The 26,919-nt window shown below is 45.5% G+C and overlaps 1 protein-coding gene across 2 annotated transcripts; it reads left to right on the forward strand.

Annotated features, from left to right (window-relative positions):
- Positions 1–1,712: 1,712 nt before the first annotated feature.
- Rgs8 (regulator of G protein signaling 8) lies at positions 1,713–25,302 on the forward strand. Of its 2 annotated transcripts, XM_076831788.1 has the most exons (6): positions 1,713–1,789; positions 2,888–2,961; positions 7,884–7,985; positions 8,800–8,864; positions 23,657–23,823; positions 25,120–25,302. In XM_076831788.1, exons 2-6 carry the CDS (start codon positions 2,942–2,944, stop codon positions 25,300–25,302), a joined length of 537 nt encoding a protein of 178 aa, XP_076687903.1. In that variant the 5' UTR covers positions 1,713–1,789; positions 2,888–2,941. The 2 variants fall into 2 exon arrangements, with proteins under 2 accessions (XP_076687903.1, XP_076687902.1); XM_076831787.1 differs by lacking the exons at positions 1,713–1,789; positions 2,888–2,961 and adding an exon at positions 4,915–4,940.
- The last annotated feature ends 1,617 nt before the right edge of the window (positions 25,303–26,919 follow it).

Raw genomic sequence — 26,919 nt, forward strand, 5'->3', positions numbered from 1 at the left:
CACCCTCTCTTTGGAATATTACGCTAGAGTTCTGTAAGGAGGTACCTGGACTAGGTCTGTATTTCTCAAACTGGGGTGCTCTGGAGTTCCCTAGTGTTTACATGTTTGGGCTGGTTTTCATTTTCTCTCCTTCTTCCTGTTCTACATATCCACACATTCTCGTCTCTCTGCTCTTTCTAAGCTCATTCTTTTCTTCAATGTGGCTTATTGACTTCCTGTGACTATATTCTTTCTCTAAAGGCTAATTGAGGATTCTGATGGCTGGTAAATATTGATCAGCTTCCACTTGAGACTTGAGCCCATCTGCAGCCCTGCCCTCTCTCCCCAATCCCTTTCCATCCTGGATATCAGACTTGGCAGCGGGAGACTAGGAGGGGGTTTTCATGATGCCACCTTTGTGTTAAAGTGACGGGCACAGCAGCACTGAGTTTGACATCAGGCCTCCGCTCTGCCACTTATAAATGACTTGTCTCTGTTTTCCTACCTGTAAAAGGGGCTGATAAAGATGCTGACCTTGAAAACTGTTGTGAGAATTAAATAACTCAAGGACCAACTATTGTCAGGCACAGTGTGGAACTGCAATGGAACCTGCACAGATTATTATACAGGTGATCTGCTCTATGGTGCCTGTTTAGTGGGTAACTGACGGTTGTGCAGTGTATGAGGTTTGGGAATCACATTGTCTGATCCATACTAAATGCTTATTAAACTTGAACTATGCACATTAAATATTAGCTCTGTGAATTTACCTTATGTTTTAAATATATCTTAGTCTAGGGATGTGCTTATCAATGGGCTTTTATTTATTAGTGTATTTGTGTATCAGTTTCCTTACATACACTGTGCCAAAAAAATGCCCAGAAGTGAAGGATTCTCTTTCTGCTTAAGTTCTAAATTCCAGCTAGCATCAGGGTTCAAGACAGGAGTTACAAGGAATGGAAAACTTTTGCATCTTGTTTTGTAGCACAAAGTTTCCTTGGCCTTATCGAGAAGCACTGTGGACATTTTCAGAGAGAGACAATGAGTCACTATGGAGCTAGCATCAGAATTTTTATTTCATCCTATCATCAGGCAATGAATAGTTGCGGCAGAATCATTCACTGTCAGAATATAGGTTCAGCACCAATAGATTTGCCCAGAAAGACTGGGTCGTGGCATGACGTAGGAGAAAAAGCTCTGCTGTTAGAGTCACAAGACACACAAATTCCTTGTGCTGCCTCTTATGCATTGCGTTGCTTTGAAAAGAGGCACTTTACAATTATTAGCCTCAGTTTTTTTCATCTGTAACTTGGGAATAATAACACCCTCTCTGACCATGGCATGTGATTGACGAGTGTCAGTATGTGTCCTTTATGCATTGTAAGAGATTAAGCAAATGGAATCTATTACCTTTATTATAAAGCCATTACTTTCTGTAGAGATTTCTGTTACCTGCTGGGTTTCAGAAATGACTTGCAGCTAGTCTAGGTGTACTTGGAACTGGTCGGTTCCTGGGGGAAAATGAAGACTCAGCCTTAGAAACCCAGAATGTAATGAACAGAAGGCAAGCTTTATCCCAGAGCAGTGGTTTGCAAACTTCAGCCTGCATCAGAATCACCTGGAAGGCTGAGCACGGTCCCCAGAGTTTCTGATGCTGTGGGTCTGGGTGGGGCCTGAGAATTGGCATGTCCCACACATTCCCAGATGCTGCTGAGACTGCCGGTCTGGGCACCAGTCTTTGAGAACCACTGTACGGGGGCAAGCAGGAAGGCTTCCTTGTGGAACAGAAGCAGGCAGTGTGAAAATCCAGGTGGGTAAAGAGGCTTGGGAGAAAAACTGGAAAAGAGACAGAAAATAGGGAAGCAGTGTGCAGATAGGGCAGAACAAAGAGAAAAGTCGCACTCCATCACAAATGCAAGTAGGGGAAGTTGCTAGGTGATGGATGAGGGAGAGAGGTGAGTTTCTTCTGTAGGAAAAACCAGGTGAGAGGCAGGAGCACAGGGTTGGAAATATGCATGTTTGGGGAGGCGGAGGAGGTGGAAATTTCTCATTAAGAAGTGGGGAGCGGTGTGGTTGGCACTGGTGGGGGGTGGGAGTGGAAATGGGCTGGGGGAGAGGTGTCTCTGTAGAGTAAGGGGACAGATGAGATGTGGCAGAGAGGGGTAATTTCAGGGCTGTGTGGTTTGGCTTGGTAGTGCAGCACAATAGAAATTGGGAGAAAGGGGGTGGAATTTAGATGTGTGACCTGCCCCATAGCTTTCTTGCTCTCTGCATTTATCACATCACATCACACCCAGCAAGACAGTCCCCCTCCTCCTGGCTCATTAGGAGATTTGATTCAGCTTGGCTCCTGCTGTCAGCAGCTGTCTGGGGCAAGATCTTTATGCTCCCTGCTCCCTGTGCAGCAACGAGTCTTCAACCAGCAGCAGAGCTCATTAGAAGAGGGTCCTCTGGACACTTGATTTTCAGCTCTTTGGTGGCCCGAAAGAGTTAATACCTACTCTTCGCTGGGTGCAGAGAGGCGGCTGTGGGCTATGGGGACTTCTCCCTGAGCTGCAGCCAGAGGAGCTGCAGGTTAGTGAGGCTGAGGAGGAAGGTGCGGGAAACGTGCCAGGTCAGCTCTGCTCAGGGGCACCTCCTGCATCCTGCCAATGAGGATGGGCGTGCAGACCGTGCCCGGGAGCTGAGCCGCCGCCTGCTGGGTGTAGGCTGCTTCAGTATTTACTGGATGTGACAAGCAGAGAGAAGAGCTTTCAGCGAGGCCGCTTGCTGCCTGGCTCAAGTGGTGGGAGGTGTGTTGTGCACGCATGCCTGTGTATGTATGTGTGCGCAAGCCTGTGTCCATGCAAACATGCCCTTCTCCTGCCAAGGACTTCACTGCTAAAAGCAAGCTCTACTCTTTCCTCAGAGCTCCTTAACCCACAGCCTCTCTCACCATCCAGTTGGTAAAGACCTGCAGGCCATGAGGACTGGTCAACGACAGTGAGTATTGCTTTTGCTTTTCTCTTTCCTCCCCGGGGTGTCCGTGTGCACCGATTGCATTATCCATATTTAATTAACCTGCCTCTTCATGCATATTGATTGCTTTCTCCCAGTTGAGTCTCTTAGTTTCTCTCCCCTTCTTTATAAATCTTTGCTTTTAACCTGTTTTTTCCTTGAGTATCCTTTTTTCCATTATGTCCCATCCTGTCTGCCCCAGAGTCAACTGTGAGGTGGTGTCCACTTACCAGAGCATACTCCCTATGGGTGCAGTCACATCTTTGAACTTCCTGGGCTCTGGGCAACCCCTAGATTCCACCCTCCACCCCCCAAAAGTCTAGGACCAATTGGGATAAGAGCCCCAAGCTGTCGAAATGGTCAAGGCAGCTGGGTTGGAGTATATTCCTAGTTCTCATTTAATGGAATTCAAGGTTGAGCTCATCAAGGATCAGTGGGGGTGGGGGGCGGGGCTGAGGGGCAATTTGGGCAGAGCTGGATTTGGAAGACAGAGAGACAGGTGTCTGAACAGCATGGGCAAACCAGTGTGGGCTGGCAGTGAGGATGGGAAGGACGACCAGGCAGGAACAGAGGTTGAGTGGTCTCCTGCCCTAAATGACCTTGCCTGTCATATGTGGGTAGTAGTCTCTGGTTGCGCTCAGCTCCAGGATAATGGAGGCCACCGGCAGGGGCTTCCCCCACTCCTGGGGGAGAATCCCATAAGCAAGGTGCCCCAAGAATGATTTGTAGGGGCCCTTACCATTGTAAAGGGCTTTGATTTCCTGACTTCTGGGCAAGCAGGTGTAAGCCCAGTTTGGTCAATGATTGGGGGAAGTATTCCTAGTGTTGGGGAACACAATCTATGGGGATGAGTCTTTGCATAAAACCTAATTTTTTCCTCTTTTAGTTTTAGCGAAGCATTCTTTTTAAATTTGTTAATTATAGTATTATTAGGGGAGCAATTTAAAAAAAAGTATTTATGAAATGTTCAGGGTAATACCAAAATAATTTAAATGGCGTAGCTCACATAGGAGCCTTATCTATCTAAATTAGGTTTCTTTGAAAATGGATTCTATGTTTGGTGTCAGAGTTCCCCAGGGGAACCCTTTATGGATAGGCTGCTCTCTTCACGTGTTCCTTCCTATCAGTTCTCTTCTGTGGGAACAAAGGGCCTGAAGTATTGAGAATGGGACCCTCAGGAGAGAGACTATAAGTCAATCAGCCTTCCCCCTCAGTATCCTCTTCTCCCCGCCCCCTGTCCTCCCTGCCTCGGGTCAAGAGTAGGCCAGTCCTCAGGCTGAGGAAGGTCACGCAACCTCCATATGGGTCTGAAAGAGTGACTTGCATATTCATTTCTTCAGGCTGCGCCTGTCATCCCTGTAAAGGAGTGAGCAGGGTCCCTTGGAGTTGCTCCAACCTCCCTCCTGCTCCCATCTCCCAAGCCTTAACACACTCCCACCTGGGACAGAGCAGCAGCCAACCACATCATTCTGGAGCAAGGGCTGCCCCCCTCCCCCTCCCTTCCTGGCTGGTCACTTGGGCCCCACTCTAGTAAGAGAAAGAGAACAGTAATTTTTGGTTTGTCAGGCCTGTGTCTCCCTGGAGGCACATGCCCCACTTTCTGTTGATGGCCAGTGGTTGGGGAGGTAGGAACTTCCTACCAGTGGTCAACAGAGTAAAGCCACCCAACCATTTGTTCTTGTCCATCCTTGGTTGGTCACCCCTGCTAGGGACAAGTAGGCATTTGTGGGAGCTGGGGTGTGGGGAGGTGCTCCATTAGTGGATAGTCCTCCGAAGGAAATGTGTAGTCAGATGAGAGAGGGTGGCCCCTCTTACAGCAGATTCTTTGATTTTAGGTGAGAGGACGTGAAAGGGTAAATCCCTGAGCCCCGCAGTCTTATTTGCTGCCCCGGCGTCCCAGCAAACCAGCCCAAGGGTTAACCGTAAGCGGATGCCTGTATGGCTGCCTTACTGATGCCACGCAGGTAATGGATCCATGACCTTTCTTGTCCCTGTTCCTCTGCTCTTTTCTCCACCTTCCCACCTCCCCTGCTGTGTGAGCCTGGCCCAAGCCTTAAGCCCCTGGGTGGTCCACTTGCCTCTGTCCACCAGGCCTCTGTGGGGACTGAGCTGCTCTTGTCTGTGTGCTTCTTGCAAAGCTGGGGTTTTGCAAGCAGAACTTGCCTTAGCTCCACTCTCCCACTGACTGGTAGGACCTCTTGGCTGTGGCTGGTGGGGGGAACAAGGGACTGTGCATGAGCTTGTTTGGAACCATTTAAGACCTCTGTAATTTCCTGGGGTGGAAGACGGGGGAACGTCTAACTTTTTATTTTTTAATATATTTTTTTAGTTTATTAGCACTGGGGATTGAACCCAGGGATGATCTACCACTGAGCTACATCCCCAGCCCTTTTTATTTTTTTATTTTGAGACAGGGTTTGTCTAAATTGCTCAGGGCCTTGCTAAGTTGTTAAGACTGGCCTTGAACTTGGGATCCTCCTGCCTCAGTCTCTTGAGTCCCTGGAATTACAGGCCTGTGCCACCATGACCCGTTTTTCTTCTTCTTCTTCTTCTTTAAGTAACTTAAAATTTTACCTGTGTTTCTCCCATTATTTGAGCTCTAACTAACTTATTAGAAGATGACAACTTGGGTCTCAGCTAGAAAAGTGGAAAATAAAAAATATTTTGCCCCAAAGAATATTTAAAAAATTTTTTTTAGTTATAGATGGACCCAATACCTTTATTTTATTTATTTTTATGTTATTTGTTTATTTTTATGCGGTGCCGAGGATTGAACCCAGTGCCTCATACATGCTAGGCAAGCACTCTGCCACTGAGTTACAGCCCCAGCCCTATTTTATGTATTTTTATGTGGTGCTGAGGATCAAACCCAGTGCCTCATGAGTGTTAGGTGAGCTCTCTACCACTGAACCACAACCCCAGCCCCGAAAGAATATTTTGTTGAAGACTTTTTCCAGTGGTTTGGGAGTCACTGTTGTCTTGGTAACAAGTAGCCCCCCCTCACACTGGCCCATGCTAAGCCTTCTTAAATGGCTTGTGTGGATTTGCCACTTTTTGAGAGTCCGTTAATTGCCCTTTGGGGGCAGTACCTGACTGTTTTATGATTAATGATCCCCAGGCCATTGGGACGAACTGCCTGGCTAGAAGTCGAGTTTGGTCTTGGTACAGCATGAGTGGGACCTTTAACTTGAATTCACAGAACTGGATGGCTCCAGAGCCACTTCAATCAGCTGCTTGCATAGCTGTTGTTGGGCACCCTGGGGTTTGTAAGAGTGAGTGGACACATGAGATGTTTGCTGTCTCAGGAGAGGCGATGGCTCTTGCCGATGTTTTGAAATGCCAGTAGATGACTCTGGTGTGGTCTGGCGGAGATCAGAGATGGGAACAGGGATGTGCAGGCCAATTTTCTGCAGGAGAGAGAATATTTCTGGAAACTTGGATGTTCCAGCCCTAAGAGGCTCTTTGGAGATGTGCTGTAGCATACAAATGTTGTCCATCCCTGCCAAATACAATGCCAACTCAGTGGAAGACATTTGTAGGATGAGATTTCTATGAACAAAGAGAATTACAGGGTCAGGGATGGAAACCTATTTGAGCCAAAGGAAGTGATTGAATTGGATGATCTTTAAGGCCTCTGCCTAGTCCCAGGATTGGGAAAAGGAGGGAAAGAAAGTCTGGCCAAAGGACTTGCTTACAATGGGGGAAACGGCCATTTCTGTTGGTAATTTGGACCATTTCCATGGTAATTGGTTACCCATGTGCACGTGGCAGTTCCTTTTATAAGTCAATCTGAAGCCCTGATCTGATTATAGCAAACCCCATCTACTTACCTTTGCCCTCAACAGGAGGAGTTACCATGGAGAAAGGTCAGGGGTTAGCAAACTTATTTTGTCAAGGGCTAGAGAGCAAATATTTTTCAGTTGTTTGGGTTAACTACCTAACTTCACCCTTGTCCTTGAAAGCAGCTTTAGATAATATGTAAACAAACAGTGTTGTTGTGCTCTAATAAAACTTTATGTATGTAAACAGGCACCTTGGAGGGCTTTGGTTTGCCAACCCCTGGTTAAAAGGTAAATAAGGGTTAACGTTGAGAGTCAGAGATGGTGGAAAAATTTCTCATTGGATCCTGTCACCTTGTGGGTCCTTCGGAAAATAAAAAGTATGAGAAATTAAACAAAAGTGTTAAAAATTTAAATATGCCCATTGACATAAGCCAAAGTATTAATAGGAATACAGGAGTTTAGTTAAGCAAGTGTAAGAACTAATGAAGGAGATCTTGGTTCTTAATTGTGGATTGTGTTAACTGCCCTGTTGCTCCCCTGTAGACATCAATCCCTGAAGTCCGCAGCCATTCATTCCTATATAACCTAGGGGTGGGATGAGTGGAGAGAACCCGAGAGGGAACCGACCAGCCTCCAAGCCCTAGGCTTTGCGCCCTGACTCTCCGATGTGCACTCTGCCTTCTGCAAGCTGTCCTTCCCTGGTGGTGTGGAACAACTTCTGGGGTTTTGCAATTAGAAGCTGCTGCTGCTGCTGCTACTTTGCCCTCCTGGCAGGAAAGCAAAATGTGGATTGTTATTTTGTCACCACTGTATTTCCTTTCCCTACAGAGAATCCTAATTTAGAAATTCTTCCAAGCTAATGACCTTCATTGACTTACTATCAACTTGTCGGTGTCAGCTTTAAAAAGCATTAAGCCTCTCGAGTAGGGTAGGGTACCTATCAGCAGTCACATTAAGGAGGGAGGAGAGCCCTAGACTCTAGGTGCTCTCTTCTGGTTCTTCAGGGGTCCCCTGGGGGTAGGGGGACAGTGCTGGCTCCTGCAGCCGCAGTTCCAGGGGCCCTTTGGAGCTGACAACGATGATGATCGTGACAGTCCCGTCCTTCTGCCCCCGTGCTTGTTGCAGGAACAAAGGCATGAGGACTCGACTGGGCTGCCTGTCTCACAAGTCAGACTCATGTAGTGATTTCACAGCTATTCTTCCCGACAAACCCAACCGGGCTCTCAAGTGAGTAGTATGGCGGCCTAGCGCTCCTGGGGTGCCCACTGCGGGGTGCCCACCGTGGGGTTATATAACCCATTCTTTTCTGGTTGCTGACCAGAGAAGACACAGGACAATAAACTCCTGCCTCTTGGCAGCTGCTTTAATATCCCTGAGCATGAGTGAAAGGAATGTATGGCTTAGTGATGTTGGAATAGGAATCCTCCTTTTCCTCCAAAGAAAACCATACCCCCCCATCACTCACAAAGCTGTGGGTGGCGAAGGATACTTCTTGGTTCTACTTAGTTGTCAATCTGAGCTCTCGATTTGGAAATAAACACTCAAACCTACTCTAAAAATATGCTTAGATTCAGATGATCTGGATTCCCCGCCTATTCTGTGCAGGCACTGTGTTAAGTGATGTCACAGGTGTCGCCTCATTTAACCCTCACACAGCTCAGAAATGGGCATGATTTATCTCCGTTTCAGCGGGGAAGATATCAAGGTGACAGTCAGAGATGGAGTCACGAGCTGAGCCTAACTTTTCTGACTCTAAGACCAGTTTCTTTCTACCGTTACTTTGACGCCTTTAAACCAGTTACTTCACTTCCTTGTTTAGACTGAAAGTCGATATTCAGAATTTCCCAAATTCCCACCTTGAAGTTTTTCCAACCATCACTTAGGAGTGCACAAATTTATAGCCACCGATTTGCAGGATTCAGGTCTGGTCTTCATTTGTCCCCTCTTGTGCCTACTTATCCCCTTGGGCAAATTTCAGTGGTGTTTGAGGGAGAGGAGGTCATTTCAGAAATACTCAAGAGTGGTATCTCTTCTTTCCTAGGAGGTTATCCACAGAAGAAGCTACAAGGTGGGCAGATTCCTTTGACGTGCTTCTTTCTCATAAATGTAAGTAGAATTCAGGTGGTCTCACGTTTCAGCGAGTCATTCTTTTAATAAAAGTTTGCACCAGATGCCTCTGGGGCTCCGGGTACTGGGTGAGCCGTTCCAGACCTGAGTGGGTCCCCTACTCACAAAGCCTCCTGGAGGAGCACAGAGATAAGAAAATGGATAATTTACGTGTAGAGAGATGAAGGTCATCTGTTTTCTGGGTTCAGAGTATGGTCCTGCCATATTCCATGTTACAGCAGTTGAGTTGCAGGAATCCAGGTATGTGGGCTGCGGGTATAGCTCAGTTGGTAGAGTGCTTGCCTCACACGCACAAGGCCATGGGTTCAATCCCCAGCACCACATACACACACACACACACAAATCCAGATATGGTCTTCATTTATCCCCTCTTGTGCCCTAGGTGTTCCCCTGAGCAAATCTTAGTGGTGTTTGAGGGAGAGGAGGACATTTCAGAAATATTCAATCAGCAATTTTAACAAAAGAGAGTTTAGTTTAGGGGATTGGAGAGATGGGCTCCATGGTCTGAGAGACTCTATGTTCCATATGGATCTTGTTTATAAAATTAAATGACCTCTCTGCAGGTCACTGAAGAATCTTGCTCGGTATTTACTCAAGACAGAATTTTGACTTTTCTTGTTCTGTTTTGAGGGTTGACTGCCTCAGCTGCATCGAGCCCCCAGTTTCTGACTAGAACAGGGCCTCTGCTATCCCTCTTCCTCTCCCATTTCTTCTTTCCTTGTCTGTGGTATCTTTTATTTGCTGCAAAGACAGAGAGAGTTGTCCTGTTGTGGTGTGGGGATGGAGTTTGCTATCAGTCCAACTTTCCAGCTCTTTCTCTGTTTTCTTTCTGAGCAAGTCCAAAGTTGTTGGGCTTTGAAGTCCCAGTGTCATTAAATACCAGGGCGTTGTACAGCAGGGATGGGGAAGAAAAAAGGGGGTGCTGTAAGATTTGGAAGGTCTCAGGCAGGCATTTGATGTTCCCCTTAAGTGTGTCATGTCAGTGACTGATTTGGGAGCAGGGGTGTTTGGCTGTTGACTCCACCTAACTGGGGAACATAGTTTGTACAATTAAGTTAAAGGGGCTGGGTGGGAGTCAGATCTGTCCCCAATTCCAAGTCAGCTTGATAGAGGTGGGTGGTCTTGATGGAGTCCCTTGGTCTTCAGAAGATGTCTCTAGGAGTGATTTTTTCTTTCCACTTGAAGAGTTTCCTCTGACTCTGCCCTTGATTCTTAATAAACTACTTTTGAATTGATTTTAAAATAAAATGCATAATCTAAGAATAAGCACATATTGTAACAAGTAATTTCGTGAGACAAATAGTCATTTTAGTATTCTATGGGTTGTACTTAGACAGGAAAATAAAGCAGCATAGATACAGCATACATACCATATGGCTAAACCCCACACAGCAAGCTTACGCCATGAATTTAGCAAGGTAACGGCATATGTATGATAACATTTAGGATTTGACAGTAATGCCTTTCTTTCTTTCTTTCTTTCTTTCTTTTAAATGAGGCTGTTCTGAAGATTTTTCTGGAGTTGAATTTGCCAAAACAAGTGTCACTACCAATTTATGCTGCCTTTTCTGGCTGGTTTTGATTCAAGGTCATCCTGAAGTTGAATTTCTATTTCCGCCTCACAATGGATTCACTTAGATCAAGTCCCTGAGGCTGTTTCCTCATTCTAAAATGGGGTTAGAAATACCTGCTTGCTACCTGTCACCTGCATATGAGAAACTTCATAAGTGAACAGACGCCTTTAGAGGATTCTGGGCTCTCTGTTCAAAGATGTGTATAAGGATAAGGTGGTATTTTAAAAAATGATTTTTAAAAATTTATCAAATGTAAAATAAATTATGCCTTGAGCATAAGGTTGCAAATTTTTGTAGTCACTGATTAATATTAATCCCTTATAGACAAGTTTATGGAGGTGAAATTAGGTGTTGGAAGCTTGGGGTGCATTTGTATTGTGGCAGTGGCAATACCTGGAGATTTAAGAGGTTTAATTTTATTTGCTCAATTCAGTGTCTCTTAATCTGAAGATACTTGTTTCTGCTACTGTCAGAGATGCTTTTGTTTTCCAGGAATGCAAGGACACTTTTCTGAGACGGGGTTTGGCTAAGGAGTCTCAAGCTGACACCAATTTGCTTCTTTGTCAAATAACGACAGAAATGGGCTTTTTGAGCTTTGAAGTTCTATGATCTTTCTTGGAATCTGATTTTCTGTTTTTATCTCTGTTAGTTTGGAATAAAAAGCTGGTGGAATGAATGTCCTTGAGAAGAAAGGAGTCCTTGTTAAGAATCACTGGTAGAATCTCAAGCTTTTAGAACTTGAACTTGAATGTTTACCCCTCTGTGGGGCTACAGAGGAGTTCGAGGCCAGCTTACTTTGAAGGGTGTTGACAACTTTCTAAAAGTCTAATGAATTTGGGTTGAAGTTGTGACTCAATCAGGACTGATTAGCTTTTCCAAAGGGATTGTACATGTGCTAGTCCCTTAGGAGGGACAGCTTTGATGAGATGTGTGCAGAGCTTTCAATTAAGACAGAAAACATCCTAAGTAGAAAGTAGAGTCGCCGAATGACTGAGCTTTAGAAAACATGTGTTAGTCTGGAACCCACTCCCTGGCAATTCTCCACACGTGGGCAGCTATCCTCCCTAAAATTTTTATTCCATGAAAATCTGGATAATTATAGAACACCTTTGTTATCCCTCCTCTGCCTAGATGTTTTGGTCACTCATTTATTTTTTAAAGGAGGTGCTTAGTATTCATTATGTACAAAATCTATACTATGCAGCTGGGATAGGGCACAAAAATGAACAGGACACAGTTCATGCCTGGCGGAGAATGTAGCTGTCCGAGGAGACAGGCATGCATACGAATAATACAAGAAAAAAATAGAGTGTGTGACCACATTGTAGGTGGCCTTGAGATTTCAAATGGAATCCTGACATTCATCGTCCCTCTTAAATTCTGTCCTGTCCATATTAGAAGTGTTGGAGCACAAGGACTGCTTTTAGTTTAGAGCATGGTTTCCAGTTCACCAGAGAGCAGGTATTTGAACAATTAAATGAATAGCACTGACTGAGAGTCAAATCTATGTTCCTGATTTTGACCCAGCTCTGCTACTGGATAATTGGGTGCCCTTGATGGAGTACTACTTAGCCTCTTGAAAAATCTGTTACCTCGTGTTTACAGCTGGATCCAGTTCTACCCCCTCGTCCTGGGGTGTTCTGTAGCAAATGTGGGGGCTGGACAGTAACCAATCACCTACAGCAGGTGGTTTGACTCAGCGCTGCCTGCAGGCTTATGTAAAACTGCCTCAAAGCTGAAATGGCTCCAGCTACCAGAAGGGGGACCGAGGTGCCCCTGTTCCAGGCTTCTGCCCTCCTTGGCACAGTCCCTCCTTGGCAGAGCAGTTCAAGGGCTCAAATCTCAGGCAAAAGGAAAGCAACTCTGCTATTTCTTAAGGTTTAGAATTTTAAAAAAATCTGGAAGGCAAATATTTGGAGTAGTTTTATTTCCAATCATATTGTTTACAAATGCAATACAAAGAGGAAAGGCACCCAAGGAGGCCTGGGAAGTAACCATTAGCTAAGTGCTCATTTTTTTCTTTGTAACTGAACTTGAAATTGCTGATGGCTTCATTAACTAGGAAGGGTTTCTAATGTGTGTTAATTTGGCATCTTTTCCCACTAACAATCAGACTTGGTGTTTGTGAGTTGTGGACGTATTTGTCCCAAGGGGTATGTGTGTGTGTGTGTGTGTGTGTGTGTGTACAAGTGTGTATCTGTGCACACATATGAGCCCCCAGAGGTCTTTCTGCTTTGCAGCTCATACCCAGGAGAATGAAGCTTCCTCATTTGGGTGAGATCTTTACTGACAGGTTGCTAGAGGACAGGAACAAAATAATTTGTCTTCTGTTTTCATTCTTGATGCAGTTCAGGCATATGCTCTGATTTGTCCAGCTTCTCGAGGGACACGCTGTGTCTGAATAAATTCTCCCCTTTTCTCTCCATTCTTTTTTGTCTCCCTCTTCCATTTCTCATTCCTTTTTTTTTTTTTTTGTACAAATAATTGGACTCATTCTAGTTTTAAGGTACAGTGGTAGGCTGCATTTCTTACCCTTTTCTTTCACCTGACCCCTCACCCAGATGATCTAGTGCCTCACTCTGGGCATTTGTATGGAAGTTGGGCCTTGCTTCATCGTTTGCACAGAGCATGGAGGGTCCATGCTGACCTGTCACCATCTGGCCCAGGGCACACTAAGTGCAATAGGACTAGGTTTTGCATTTGCAGAGTGATCATTTATCTTTGAGAAAACGAGACTAATAAAGAAGCTTTGAGTTTCTAAAAATTACCTCCCTTTGAGATAATGATTGAGATAAAAAATATATAATGACTTGAAGTGGTCACACAGTCACCAAGCAGAAAACCCCAATCAAATAAACAAAGACCAAGTTATCGGCTCATTAAATTTCTTAAAGTATTCATTTAAATGCCCTTTAAGTCTAGAATACACAGTTTCCATTCACTGCCCCGCCATAACCCTCTCTAAGCCAGAAGATTCTGGAATCGTGTTATTCAAAGTGAGATCCAAGGAAGGTAGCACCAGCTCCTGTCCGGAGCTTATGAGAAATGAGCATTTTGGTTCCTGTTTCAGGATCCCCAGAATCAGAACCCCTGGGGTGTTTTTTCTACAAGCCCCTTAGGAACGTCTGTGCACACTGGGGTACAGCAAGGGCTGTTCTCCAACACACTCAGGAAAACATGAGTCTGGAGCTTGCTGTCGGAGCAGGTGGCCCTGGCTTTCCAAGAAACACACAAAATACTGTATCTTGTATTGCTGCTTTCTGCAGCTCTCAGGCTGTGTGGGCCTCTAACCATCCAGCATGTGGCACGGATTCCATGTAGGTAGGGAGGAGGGTCAACAGGACATCAACAAAGATGGCCTGTGTGTTTTCTGGAGAAACTGAGGTGGAGGGCATGGAACAGATGCGTCTTTGCTTCCTTGCCACCCTCTCCACGTTGTTGGGAATTTACTGGCACCCAGGAATGTTGCCCATCTAGCCTTTGTGGAAGGAGTGCCTGGGCTGTCCCAGGCCACTTACCAGGCTTGGTGGAAAGGTCTGGATGGAAGCCAATGGACAGACTCCCATTCTGTCTAACCAGCTGTGTGGCAAATGAGTTCATATCTGCAAACCTCACTCTTCTCGTCTGTAAGAGGGGGATGGGAGGACTTGCCTAGTGTAGTCAAGAGCGTTCATTGTGACAGCTGTTGTTAAATGCTAAATGTAACGACTTGCACATGGAGGAGCTCAATGAAAAGTAGCTGTTTTTATTATTTTTCTTAGAACATGACATTAAAAACATGCATTTTAAGGATCCTCTATGCCCAAGATTGTACCAGCCTCCTAATCCCCTGGGCAGCTTGAGGCAGTGGATTGGGGATACTATCACTAGTGGGACTTATTCAGGTTCTGTATCACCCACCCTATGGGCCTCTGAGCCTTTGGAATCCTCTCCTCATTCTTCCCTCTTTCTCCCATGAAAGCAAGGAAATTCTCCTAGGGATGTATTTTTTAAAAGCCCAGCAAGTGAATTTGATATGTTCCCTCTTTGAGAGTCTCTGCAGTATTCCCCCATCAAACCAATTTGAGAAAAATCCTGGATACTTAATTTTTGAAATCCTTTAGGCTATGGACGGATGCACATGAGGTTTTATGTTACTTCTTTATTAAACGAGTCATTTGTGAATGCTATGCTTTCACCCAATTAGGGGTATGTCTATTTTTCCCCCCATTGATAGAAAATTCCTTGTCAATTTCTTGCTGTAGTTGTAGATACTGTCTCTACCTTGTTTTTCTTGATGGCTTAGTTCAACTTCTGCTTGTGGATTAAGATAGAACATTGGAAGCGGGGTTGGAAGGCCAAGGATCTCCTTCCTCCCCTGCTCTCACATCCTAGGAGTAAGGTACATGCAGCCTTAGAGCATCCCTGTTTCTCTGTGTCCAACATAGAACATGATCAAGTCTTTCCTAGCACAAAGATTCTCACAGTTTTCTAGTCCTACTATGATTAAAATATGTCATCTTGCTATATATACACTAACAAAGTACAGATCATTGAAGAAAATTACATTACTCATAAGACTGAAGTATAATTAGCATACCTATTACTTGCCAATAAATAACTGGCTGTAGTTGTTATCTCTCTACCTAAATCTTGCTTAGCTCCAGTTATTTGTTAAAAACCTTCATTTCATAGATAGCACAAAATAAACATTCTGCTCCTGATTGTATTTTCATCACAAATTTCAAATCAGTGGCATGGTTCCCAACCAAGGACAATTTGATTTCATCACTGGTATACATATCTTGTATTTTATAAATGTATTTTCTTTTAAAGTTTTATCCTCTGTCTGACCTTGGAACCTATTCACTGGGCTATTTTCTCCGATTGATCAGGAATACAAGAGGACTCTGATCTTTGGGGGAGAACTTTAATAAGTCTAGAGCTTATGTTTTTTTTTTTTTTTTTTTTTCGCCTTGTGATCTTGTATTTTTCCAAGTCTGGGAAGGGAGCTAGGCTCCAGCCCACCCCTGAAGCCAGCTAACCAGGGCTGCTGGACCTTGAACTGTTACCTAAGCCACCCTCCCTGCTGCACCAGCTGCACTGCTCATTCATAGTGACCCAGTTTCTTTCCTTATGTAAGCACCCTGCATCAAAGAACTAGAGGGAGAGAGCCAGCAGCCGCAGCATGTGCAGCTCCGGTATGTTCTTGGAGTTTCTGTGGATGCTCAAGAGAATGGCGATATTCTGTCCACCCTTCCAGGACTCCTGGGCGAGCCTCTCTCTTCCTGCTGCTGGACAGGCACCAATATAAAAATTTTGTGACCTTCCTAAAGTCTTGATTCCTTAGAGGGTCATGCAAAGAAAACCCAAATGAAATGAAATGCAGTGACTGAAAGGCAGATTCTCCCCCACCCCCATTTCTTTCCCATTGTTCGAAGCGGCTCACCACCCACTGACCCCTTTAAATCACCAGGACTGTATTTGGTATTGGGTGTGTTATGTTCTGCACTAGGCACCACCAAAACACCACTGAAGCAACCGTCGCTAGCACGGATGGAGCGCTCTGTTCCACATTCTGTGCATTGTTGACATGTGTGAGCTGGTTGTACGACGTAGCGCTCCCGAGGAGGTGCTGTTCGCATCTGCGTTTCACAGAAGAGGGAACCCAGGCACAGAGAGGTCAAGCTTCTTGTTGGTGTGCGTTAGAGCCAGGACACCATTCCAGGCAGAATGGCTTCTGGGGTCTGAGGAAAGTTGCTCTTTTCCGGTTCCCTGGTTCCAGTGTGCAGGGGGCATGGGCCATGGCAGAGGAAGCGCAGTGAATGGTATTCACTGTGGCTACCAGGGTGGCCACCTTGAGTGATGCAGGAGGACACTGATGAGCTCAGAGATAAGCCAGCAGTTTATGGATAAGTAGAAGTCAAGGGGAGGGTCCTGGTGGGGAGGAGGGGAAAGATGAAAGGCGGGTGGGGGGGGATGGCACAGGATAGAAGCCAAGGGAAAGGTGCTGGGGAGTTAGCAGGAGGAGAGAGCACAATGCTTGCAGGGAGGAGGGGGGCAGTGGATGGAGGGGAGAAGTGACAAGGACGAGAGGAGCAAATCCCACCCGCTCTGGTCCTGTGCAATTTGTTTGCTAGGTTGCCTAAGCAGGAGGGGTGTGCATGTGGGGGGCAAGTGGTCTGTCCTGGAAGCCTGCTGCCGCCATCTGCTCCAGGCAGGAGGAGGGCTCTGAGACAGTGGACGCCTCCTGTCCCTTCTCACTTCCACTGTCCCAGGCTACAGCTTATCTTTGCACAGTGACCTTCCACGGTGTGCCTTCCTCAGTGCTGGTCCTGGGAATGTGAAAAGGTAGGAGGAGGCCAGGGTTGAGAGGGGGTAGGAGGAAAAAGTGTGGACAGAGGGCTGAGGGCAGGTGCAGTCTGCTGGGCCTTTGTGACCTTTGTCTATGGTGGCGTCTTGGCGGCAATCTGTTCTCTGCTGTTTCTCAAGATCCAGCCCTCCCCCTGCCTCCCGAAAGGCCTTCTAGAGCTGGGCCATTCTCTTCTCCTTCCTCATCCCTCAGCTCCGCCCTTGAAATTCCTGGCAACTTCCAAGTGCCATATTATGCTTGGGTTCCCCTCCTGTTCCCTCTGACCCATCCTGGAAATGCTGGCCTCCAGTTGGGTTGAGATGGCCTGAAAGAGCATCCCGCAGTCCCTCGTCATAGGTGGAAAGACACCTGTCAGCTCTGGGCAGCGCCACAGCCCCTCAGGAAGATGCTTTGGTCTTTCTAAGTGTAAGAGTGGAGCTAGGGCTGGTGGTCAGCATTGTGGGGGAGAAGAGAGGGCAGGCAGATTCCAGGTTCTTGGTGACACCTAATGGCCTCAGTTCTCACCACAGTGAAGGTGATGGCAGGTGTCCTCCTGCTGGAGAATCTCCAGGACTGTAGGCCAAATGCTCATTGGTAGGGCTGCAGTCCAGTGTGTTGCCTAACCAGGGTTACTGTCCTTCCTTCCTTTGGGACAGCCATATACTAACTATCAGAGGAGGGTCAGGCAGTGTGGCCTCTGAAGTCACACAGATGTGCACAATCCACTTCCCTCCTGTTGCTGGCCAGGTGACCATACACAATTCAACATTCCACATTCCACTTTCCTTTTTGTAAAACAAACTTCTCGAAGAGCTCACATTTACTGACAGCCTATAATGAATACTAGGCACTTTTGCATGGATTGCCTCGTTTGATCCTGGTAGCAATCCAGGGCAGCAAGTCCTGAGATTGTTCTCATTTTACAGATGAGAAGACCTGGGCTTTAAAATGTTAAGGTACTTTTCCAAGGTTATACAGGCTCTGTACACTGGCAGAGGCAGCTCTTGGGCCCCACCATCGTGCAGATCTGGAGATTGGACCACTGACACACATGCAAATGCTGGCTTTGTAGTTTGGTATCCTTGCCACTTGCTGTGGGACCTCAGGCAACTCACTTCACTTCTCTAAGCTTTATTTTTCTCTGCTTTCAAATGGTGAAACATCAGGACCTCTGCTATGGATTTGCCATGAGGAGCAAGGGCCGTAGGGAGCATAAAACATTTGGTGTGGTGCCCAAAGGAATTACTCATAAAGTGCTCACTGTGATTGTTTTAAGCCTCTCTGATTTTTTAAACTCCTGATATCTGTCTTTCCTTTTTTCTCCCCTCAACTTCCAGTTCCTAAATCTTGGCTGTTTTCAAGGTTCAAGGTTCATTCAGAGAGGGTGGTCCTCTCTCTGAGAGGTAGATACACTCTCAAATTAAAAGTTCTTCCTCTCTCTTGGTGCATGGTAAGCCTCCCCAGGCCTCAAAGTCTAGGCCTTCATGTTTGTTCATTTGTATTCACTTTTCCAAGGTGGCTGTTCCCAACTCTTGTTTCTCTCTCTCTCTCTCTCTCTCTTTTTCTCTCTCTCTCTCCAGGGATTGAACTCAGGGGCACTTGACCACTGAGCCACATCCCTAGCCCTATTTTGTATTTTATTTAGAGACAGGGTCTCACTGAGTTGCTCAGCGCCTCACTTTTGCTGAGGCTGGCTTTGAACTCACAATCCTCCTGCCTCAGCCTTCCGAGCCACTGGGATTACAGGTGTGCGCCACTGTACCTGGCTTACTCTTGCACTCTTTTAGCATCTGGGATTATTCAATTAATTATTTTATTATTTTATTGTACTTATTCAATTAAGTATTTTAAATTATTACTAAATATCTCTTACATTCGACTAGTCTGGAAGTTCTGTGAGGGGTGGCATTATATGATTTGTTCATGTCAGACACACAGCTCCAAAACCTAGCACCTGGATGTAGTCCATATGGCAACCTCACCCCAAATTTATAAAGAGCAGGATTGTCCAGCTCAATGAATCTCAGATACATTCCTTTGTATTTTATATTCTGTCTTCATCTACCATTCTCTTTTTCTTCACTTGTCCTTACGAAGGACAAGTTCCTCTGCTTCTTGGTCCCTTTTCTGTAAAACTTGCCTTCTTTCCAAATAACCATTCTTCTCCTCTCCGCTCTCTCCCTCCTTGCTCTCCCCACCTCTGCTGGCAAACGCATCTGGAAAGAGTTTGCTTTGGAGTGACGTGGAACCGGCTGGAAATCTTGGTTCTCCTCTTACCAATGGAGTAATTGAGCAATTGAATCTACTTCTCTAAGCTTTTGTTTCTTCCTGTGGAAAATGGGGGTGATGGTATCTATGGAACAGCCTTGTGAAAATAAACTGAGCTGGGTTTTGTAAAATCCCAAGCTACCAATGATATATAGTAAATAAATAAAGCCCCTACCCCAAACCCTAAATAAATAAGTAAGAAGAAAGACTCTGCCTCCCCTAACTCCTCCCTCCTTCCCCAGCCAACAGCAGACAACTCCTTCAATTCCCCACCTAATGCTAGAAACTTCTCTGCATTCATAAATGGCCTTTCCTTTTTCTCACCCTCATAATTCTGCTTTCAGACCTATTTCTTCTGCCTTCCTAGAGGCAGCATTTTTTTTTTAAAAAATTAACCTTTCTTTCCTTTAACCTCAATTCATCTTGCTCAAGAAAGCCTTTTCTGATCCGATCAACCTTTAAACAGACCTAAAGCTAACTTAATAAACAAACCAATAAGCAGCACAAGTCTTTTCCTGATGGCTCCCTCTCATCTATGCTGGTTCATCTCTCTTCTTCCTTCTCAGCTCTTGCAAGAGACATCTGAATGGACGGTTTCCACTTCCTCCCTCTCAGTCACACTATCCTTACCACAGTATGACCAGGTCCCCGGCCCGCTGTGACTGCATGGCTCTAACAACCCCTGGCTTAGCGCTCTGGGTAGCCCTAGACCCAGGGGACACTCCTCGTCCTGGTAGTGATCTTTCCCTGGCCATCTGCAGGGCTGTGCAGGCCTCCCATCCCTCTGGCTCGTTCATGGGCCTCTTGGCAAAAGCCCATCCTAAAAATAAGCCCAATCATTTTTGGCTATTTGATTATTATCAAACACTGCTATTTCTAAACTCTAATTACTCAAATGAACTTTCCTAATGCTAGCCTTTATGCATGTGGTCCCCTCTTCCTGAAATTCTCTTCTCTATCTTCCCTTCCTTCTTTCTCTTAGCTTCCTTCTTAACTTCCTGTCTGAGCCTAAAAGCTTGTTCCTTCTGTTGATCTTCCTTCCTGCTTCAGCTCTGGCCCAGGTGCCCTTCCTAGGCCCTTTCTTAGCCCTAGGTACTTTCCCTATTGTATAGCTTATCACACTTTGTCATGTTGCCACAATTATGTTTTGTTGGCTCAAACTGCTCTTTGATGGCAAGTGTATATAGGACACCCTGCTGCTGTGTCTGCTTTTAGCACTTAGCAGAAGGCCAGTTCATCTGAGGGTGAATGAATAAATAAATCCACGAGAATGGCATCATTACTACATGGAATTGGGGTTAGTATACCTTAAGTTTTGTTTTGTTTTGTTTTGGTACCAGAGATTGAACCCAGGGGAGCTTAACCACTGAACCACATCCCCAGCCACTTTATTTTTTATTTTAACAGAGTCTTGCTAAGTTGCTTAGGGCCTTGAAAAGTTGCTGAGCCTGGCTTTGAACTTGGAGTCCTCCTGCCTCAGACTCCCAAGCCGCTGGGGTTACAGGCATGGTGTTTACCTTAAATTTAATGCTACATGTTATTGGTTGTGTGAAATCAGGCCAGCTGCTTCTCTCAGCATCAACTTCCTCCTCTGTAAAATGGGAAGAAGGACGGTAACTCTCTTGCGGGGGTCACTTTGCAGGTATTATTTCTTTTAATCCACACAAGGCCCACGAAAGCTGAGACCTAGTTTAGAAGAGAGTCTGTATGAACCTCGTCTTGCCTAGGGCCCGACAGAGCTTCCTTAGCAGGGATGTCCTAACCAATACCATGGAGGAAGGCAGCAAGGGAATTTCCCTTCCTTATCTTTAACTACATTCAACTTGCTCGCAAACACCTGTTTTTGTTTGGTGAAAAACAAAATAAAATCCAACACAAATTCTCCCATTCAAGGAACTTTGTCTCTTTGAGATTAAAAACAATAGACTCTCGTGAGTCCCTTTCCAGTTCCTCTTCTAGGTGAACACATAGGCTCAGAGGCCCTTCTGACTCCCCTCTCCTTCCTACTCTCCGACCTCAGTGGGAACTGTGTAAAGACAGATACAAAGCCCACGAGCTCCCTTAGAGGTGGATTCTGAGCAAGTTGGCCTCACAGAGTAGGGTGCTGGTAACCAGAGGTGGAGGAAGGGATCAGGAAAGACTGGTCAGTTGGTACTCAGCTACAGCTGGATAGGAGCGAGAATTTCTGGGATGTTATTGCATGCATGACAGCATTACACCAGACAGTAAAGTATATTGTACATTTTAAAAAGTTAGAAGAAAGAATTTTGAAAGTTTTTACTGTCAAGAAATGATAAATGTTTCAGGAGTTTAACCTGATTTAAACATTACACAATCTATCCATGCTTGAAACCTTATATTACACTACCAATATGTACGATTTTTATATTTTTATGTGCCAATTAAAAATAAGTTTACTTAACAAAAAACAAGCCTGGAAAGAAAAGATGGAGGCAGGTGGACAGACCTCTGGCCTAGGGGGGCCAGGTCTTCTCAGGTCCTCTGTGGTCACTGCTCAGAGTCTTTCCTTGCTGACCTGGAGGGCACTGGATGTCCTTGGAAGGCTGCTCCAGGCAGCGGAGACCTTCTGGAAGGCATGCTTGCTCTCAGACCCAAGTTTATTCTGCCACCTCTGGAAACTTCTGAATCTACACCATGGGAAATTTGGAGAGGCCCCAGTGTGGGAGGGGTATCCAAGAAAGCATCCATGAGAGATTTAATGGGAAGTAATTTTATGATTTGTTCTCTGATATATCCAGAGACCTTGGTCAGTACGTTTCACATTAGTCAATTCAAGTACCACTTGAATTGAATGCATGATTCTCAGGCCATCTCTGCTTAAATGTTGCCATGTTACTGTTCTGTGGTTGCTTGGTTTCCTACTCCCTTCTAGAGTTTTGACCCCAGTGGGGGAATGGGATGGGAGGTGCCCTGAGTAGACTTCTCATTTTAGCCTAAACCATGTCCCTCTCCTGTTCCTCCCCAGGTACGGGAATGATTTTACTTCCATCCTGCTGATGGGAAGTAACCCTACACTATACCCTACTGTCCCCTCTCTCCATGGCTCAGAGTCTGGTGACCATGTGCTCTGGGTGTCATCTGTGATGGTCTTGGTTTATGCAGATTGTCCCCATGTCATTAACACGACATCCTTCACTTGCAGAGACGTCCAGGTGTGGATGGTAAATTAACCAGCCACCCTACTTTTCTAAAACACGTTAAATTCAGATCTCAAAACTCAAATCTCTTTGTGATTTAAAGCTTGGCTTTTGGGAGCCCCATGAAAACCCTCGTCTTTCTCAAATCCCTGGTTCTTGCGATGCAAAGTCTCGGCTTTTATGACTGTTCCAGGGTGGACGTTAGAACGTCTGTTTTGAAAGACAAAAACATACAATGATTTATTTTTATTAGGAGAAATAAAAATGTATCAAAAAAATAAAAAAACAAACATTTAAATATATCAACTGCCTGATGCCGACAACCTATTCAATGATCCTAGCCAACACCCTGACCTGGCGCATATCCATGGACATCAGATGTCCAAGTCGTCATCATCATCATCATCATCATCTAGAATTAAGAAATGTGAACAGTGGGTCCTCCTAGTGAATTTCAGAAAAGAAATAAAAATTAACACCAGAGTCACTTTTAACCACCGTTGCACTTCTTTATTTTGGGTTGTATCTGCTCCTCTTCTGAGGACAGTATATGGAAAGCTGTAGCTGTTCCTGGATTAGAGGGGAGCTTTAAGGGTTAAAATAATTCATGAAAAAAATATTTAAAATGAAAACATTTAACTGAAAGCACAGGGTGTAAATGAATGTTATTTTCCTCCTGGACTTGATGTGGTGACCCTGATCACCTTGTGCCGATCGAAAGCTCTGCTTGGCAATGTGGATGCCTCTGATTAATAAGAATGAAAGGGGATGATAATTGCTAAATTATTTGGTAGGAAAATTATAATCTACCTCAAATTAAAACAGAATTTGATAGGCAAATCTTAAGTAAAGAATATATGGAATAAAACATCAAAAAACAGGGCCTCAAAGGTTTTCTGAAAGAGGCTGGGAATGGGGTCCATGCAGCAGGATGGCATTATCAACTGAGTTTTGGTAGGGGTTTACTCAGATATTTTTCTGGTCACTGACTGGCTCTGAGACACACAGGTTCGCCTCTAGTTGGTCTTGCAGCAGATCGTGTGTTTTCTCAGGGTATTGACTTGGGTTAGAGTACAGTATGGAATGCCTATATTACCTTGGCCTAATTAGCAACCAGCAGCCCCAGGGACCACCGACTCTGCATTAGGGAATGGCTCATAAACACTGAGGGCTGACCAGTTGTGGCCAGGCCTCCCCATGTTTATGATTATGGCTTTTTGAACATTCCTCCTTGGTATCGCTCTGATCCTTGGAGGAGAAGCACCGTTTGCTCTCAGGGTTCCTGTGTGTCTGAGAGAAAGCGGTCGTCAAGGGGGTGTGGCGTCAGTGAGCTTGGACCCTTAGGGGCGCCCCCACATCATTATCACCTCTCTATCTTCTCTAGTTCTTGGACTTCAGTTTGTCCTGTCTCTTTTCTCTCCATCTCCCTCCCTTCCTTAGATGGGGTGGCCGCCTTCCGCGCCTTCCTGAAGACTGAGTTCAGCGAGGAGAACCTGGAGTTCTGGCTGGCCTGCGAGGAGTTCAAGAAGACCAGGTCAACCGCCAAGCTGGCCTCCAAGGCCCACAGGATCTTTGAGGAGTTTGTGGATGTGCAGGCTCCACGGGAGGTGTGTTGGCCAGGGCACCCATCTTGTCAGACCTTTGTCCATGGCTCCTGGCCCACGTCTCTCTCCTTGGAGAGGGTTGGATGCAGGTTGATGAGGACTTTCTTCTACTGAACTGAGCCTCATTACTCTGGTGACTCTCAATGAAAAGGGATTATTTTTTAGGAGCAGAAGCTGACTCTGATACATATGCTATCAGGAACTGTGTTGCTATAGGGATTTTGCAAGAGTAGATGCCACTGAGTCCATGTTTGTTTGTTCTCCTCCTACAAGACAGTAGAGTTTGATGGAATGAGATCTGCTTTGGGATTTGGTTCCAGTCTCAGCTCCACCACTAACTAGCTGTATGATCTTGGTCAATTTACTCAATCTCTCATTTTCCTCAGTGTAAAAGGGAATAATATCACCTGTCTTTCAAGATTACTCTGTTAGAGATAAAGTACCTATTCAATATTTGCCACTGCTCATTAATGAACATTTGGAGTTATTTATATATATTTTTTTAAAATATTTATTTTTTAGTTGTAGCTGGACATAGTACCTTTATTTTATTCACATATTTTTATGTGGTGCTGAGGATCGAACCTAGGGTCTCACACGTGTGAGACGAACACTCTACTGCTGAGCCACAATCCCAGCCCTTATATTTTTTTATAATTATGTATAATGAGGTGAATTTCTGTGAAATGCCATTCTGAGTTATCCTGCAGAATTTCACTTGGGAGAGTTTTAACTGAATAAAATACTTGTTATGAGTGCAGGAGTGCTGCGTATCTGGAGCTCTTCAATTATGTATAGGCTGGGGAGTGCATGAGGTCTTCACCAGGTGAATAGGATGCTAGAGGATCCTTATAATGCTGATTGGAATAGAGCCGTACATTCTGACCAGGGTCTTTCTCTACAGAGCACTAGTTAGGAAAGTACAGTGGGAAAACCTTACTTCAGGGACCCTGCATTAACACCTGGCTTGAATCTAACCCTTTCCTGAAATCAAGATGTTTGAATTAGGAGTAAATTGATTTGGGGTTTTAAAATTTGACTCTGTTCCCAACTTTTCCTTCTACTTGAGGCAAGCTTTGCAGTCTCTCTTTTCTTCAGTGTCCTTATTTACAAATTGAAACTAAGAATATCTGGTCTTCAGATGGCACAGGATTCCTGCTGTGATCCTCAGAGATGAGATCCATGATGGCAGCTTAAAAAGCCTATATCACCTTAAAGATATAAGATGCTGTCATTAGTGATAATCACATAGCTTGGCCCTTGGGGGTTTGTGAACTTGCTCTCTGTTTGTGTCTCTAGGTAAACATCGACTTCCAGACCCGAGAAGCCACAAGGAAGAACATGCAAGAGCCGTCCCTGACTTGCTTTGACCAGGCCCAGGGAAAAGTACACAGCCTCATGGAGAAAGACTCTTACCCTAGGTTCCTGAGGTCCAAAATGTACTTAGATCTGCTGTCCCAAAGCCAGAGGAGGCTCAGTTAGACCTCACATGGGGACTCTTGGAAATCACTGGCCTTCCCCTCCCCTCGCTGCCAAGACCATAATCTAATGTGAATTGTCATGGATGTTCAAAGGCAGTGGCATTTGGGGTGGGAGGCTGGGGGTGAGGAGGGAACGAAGGGCCATTCCAAAGTGTGACCCAGCTGCCAGAGCTTGGACTCTTCCATTTACCCACGTTTGTGTTTGGTTAGTGGTAGCACCCTGCCGCCGTCACCCTTCTCTGGGTCAGCAACTTGCCCTTTATAATGCCTTGGGTCATCTCCACTGAGAAGGCAGATCCGCTGTGCTAGGCTAATCTGTAAATAGAGCAAATGCAGTTTCCACCACCTCCACACCCTCTCCAGTTAGGATTCCTGACTCTCCACTTGTCCCGGACCCTGGGAGGAGTAGCTGGAAGATTTGGCCTCTCGCTTGGGATTTGCTGTCACAACATAGTGGCCAGCCTAGGGTGCTGGGACTTCACAGCTTAGGAGAGAAGTCTCTGCAGAATCCAGTTTTTTTTTTTAGGATTGTCATATGGAGTCCCAGGTTTCTAGCACATCGACAGGTGACCTCTGGGAGAGGGTAAACTCCGTGGAGTTGGCTCTTCCTTCCATTTCCATCGGACCAGTGTGAGAATCTGTGATCACTGCCCATCTTGGCCTAGGAAATTTGTAAGGCTTCCTTACTCTTGCATTTCCAGGAAGGGTCTTGGGAGATTTCCTTCGGAACTTCTGAGTGAAGCTGTCATTATGAAAGACACAGCTTGAGAATCTTCCTCAGTTCTACCAAGAACTTTTCCAGAAGCAGAATGACCAGGGAATGTAGCACCAGTAGAATTTTGTGTCTGTTGCTTAATGCATTCTCTGCCCTCGCCTCCCTGTGGCATCACACATCACCGATCTTTTAGGATGACAGAGAGCTTGGCAAAAGGAGGTGATCCCGTAGCATGACAGCTCTCCCAGTGCCTAATATTTTCCCTGTCTCTCCACGTCCCCCTTCCATGCAGGCTATGTAATTATGATGGGGGAGAATGGGAAATTGGACGGGAACTCCTTGCAGCTTGCTTCCTGGGAACATGCTTTCTTAGAAAGATCCTTCTCTTGGCTACTAGGAAACAACTTTCTTCTTGGTCTCTGGTCTTTGGGATTAAACATTAAGTAAGTGTGGCTAAGAAGATCACTGTGAACACCTGGCTGTGGAGACCTTCCAACAATGCTGTCATGGTACCCTGGGGCTACTGTTGGAAATGTGTCAGGAAATGCTTCCTTGGAGGATGAATGAGCAACACAGAACCTTCTCTAGCTGCCCAGGAAAAAGCTGACTTTGCTGCAAGAGTAGTGTCAAGGGAATGAATCCTCAGCAGAACGATCAGAAGGTGAAAGAAGATCCTGGAAGACGCTCGTATCCAGGGGAACTGACTTACCAAGAATGTGGTGGAGGTGCTACTGGGATAATTTATGACCAATGGATTTGGATTCATTTCAGATCTACAAACATTTTGGCGCGGCTGACAGTGGATTTGCACATGATTACACGCACACTCTGGAGTACAGGGATGGAGAACTGGTTGATGGAGCACTCTTCTTTTGTGGGGTGCTAGGTTATTTTAGATTATAC

Source organism: Callospermophilus lateralis, chromosome 13 (assembly GCF_048772815.1).
Source record: "Callospermophilus lateralis isolate mCalLat2 chromosome 13, mCalLat2.hap1, whole genome shotgun sequence".
Classification (NCBI taxonomy): domain Eukaryota; kingdom Metazoa; phylum Chordata; class Mammalia; order Rodentia; family Sciuridae; genus Callospermophilus; species Callospermophilus lateralis.

Excerpts from the sequence above, each read along its gene's own strand:
- Rgs8 (XM_076831787.1), top strand. The coding sequence starts at position 4,915 with ATGGCTGCCTTACTGATGCCACGCAG. Across the intron at positions 8,865-23,656 it reads CGTGCTTCTTTCTCATAAAT|ATGGGGTGGCCGCCTTCCGC; the intron begins GTAAGTAGAATT and ends TCCCTTCCTTAG. Across the intron at positions 23,824-25,119 it reads ATGTGCAGGCTCCACGGGAG|GTAAACATCGACTTCCAGAC; the intron begins GTGTGTTGGCCA and ends TTGTGTCTCTAG.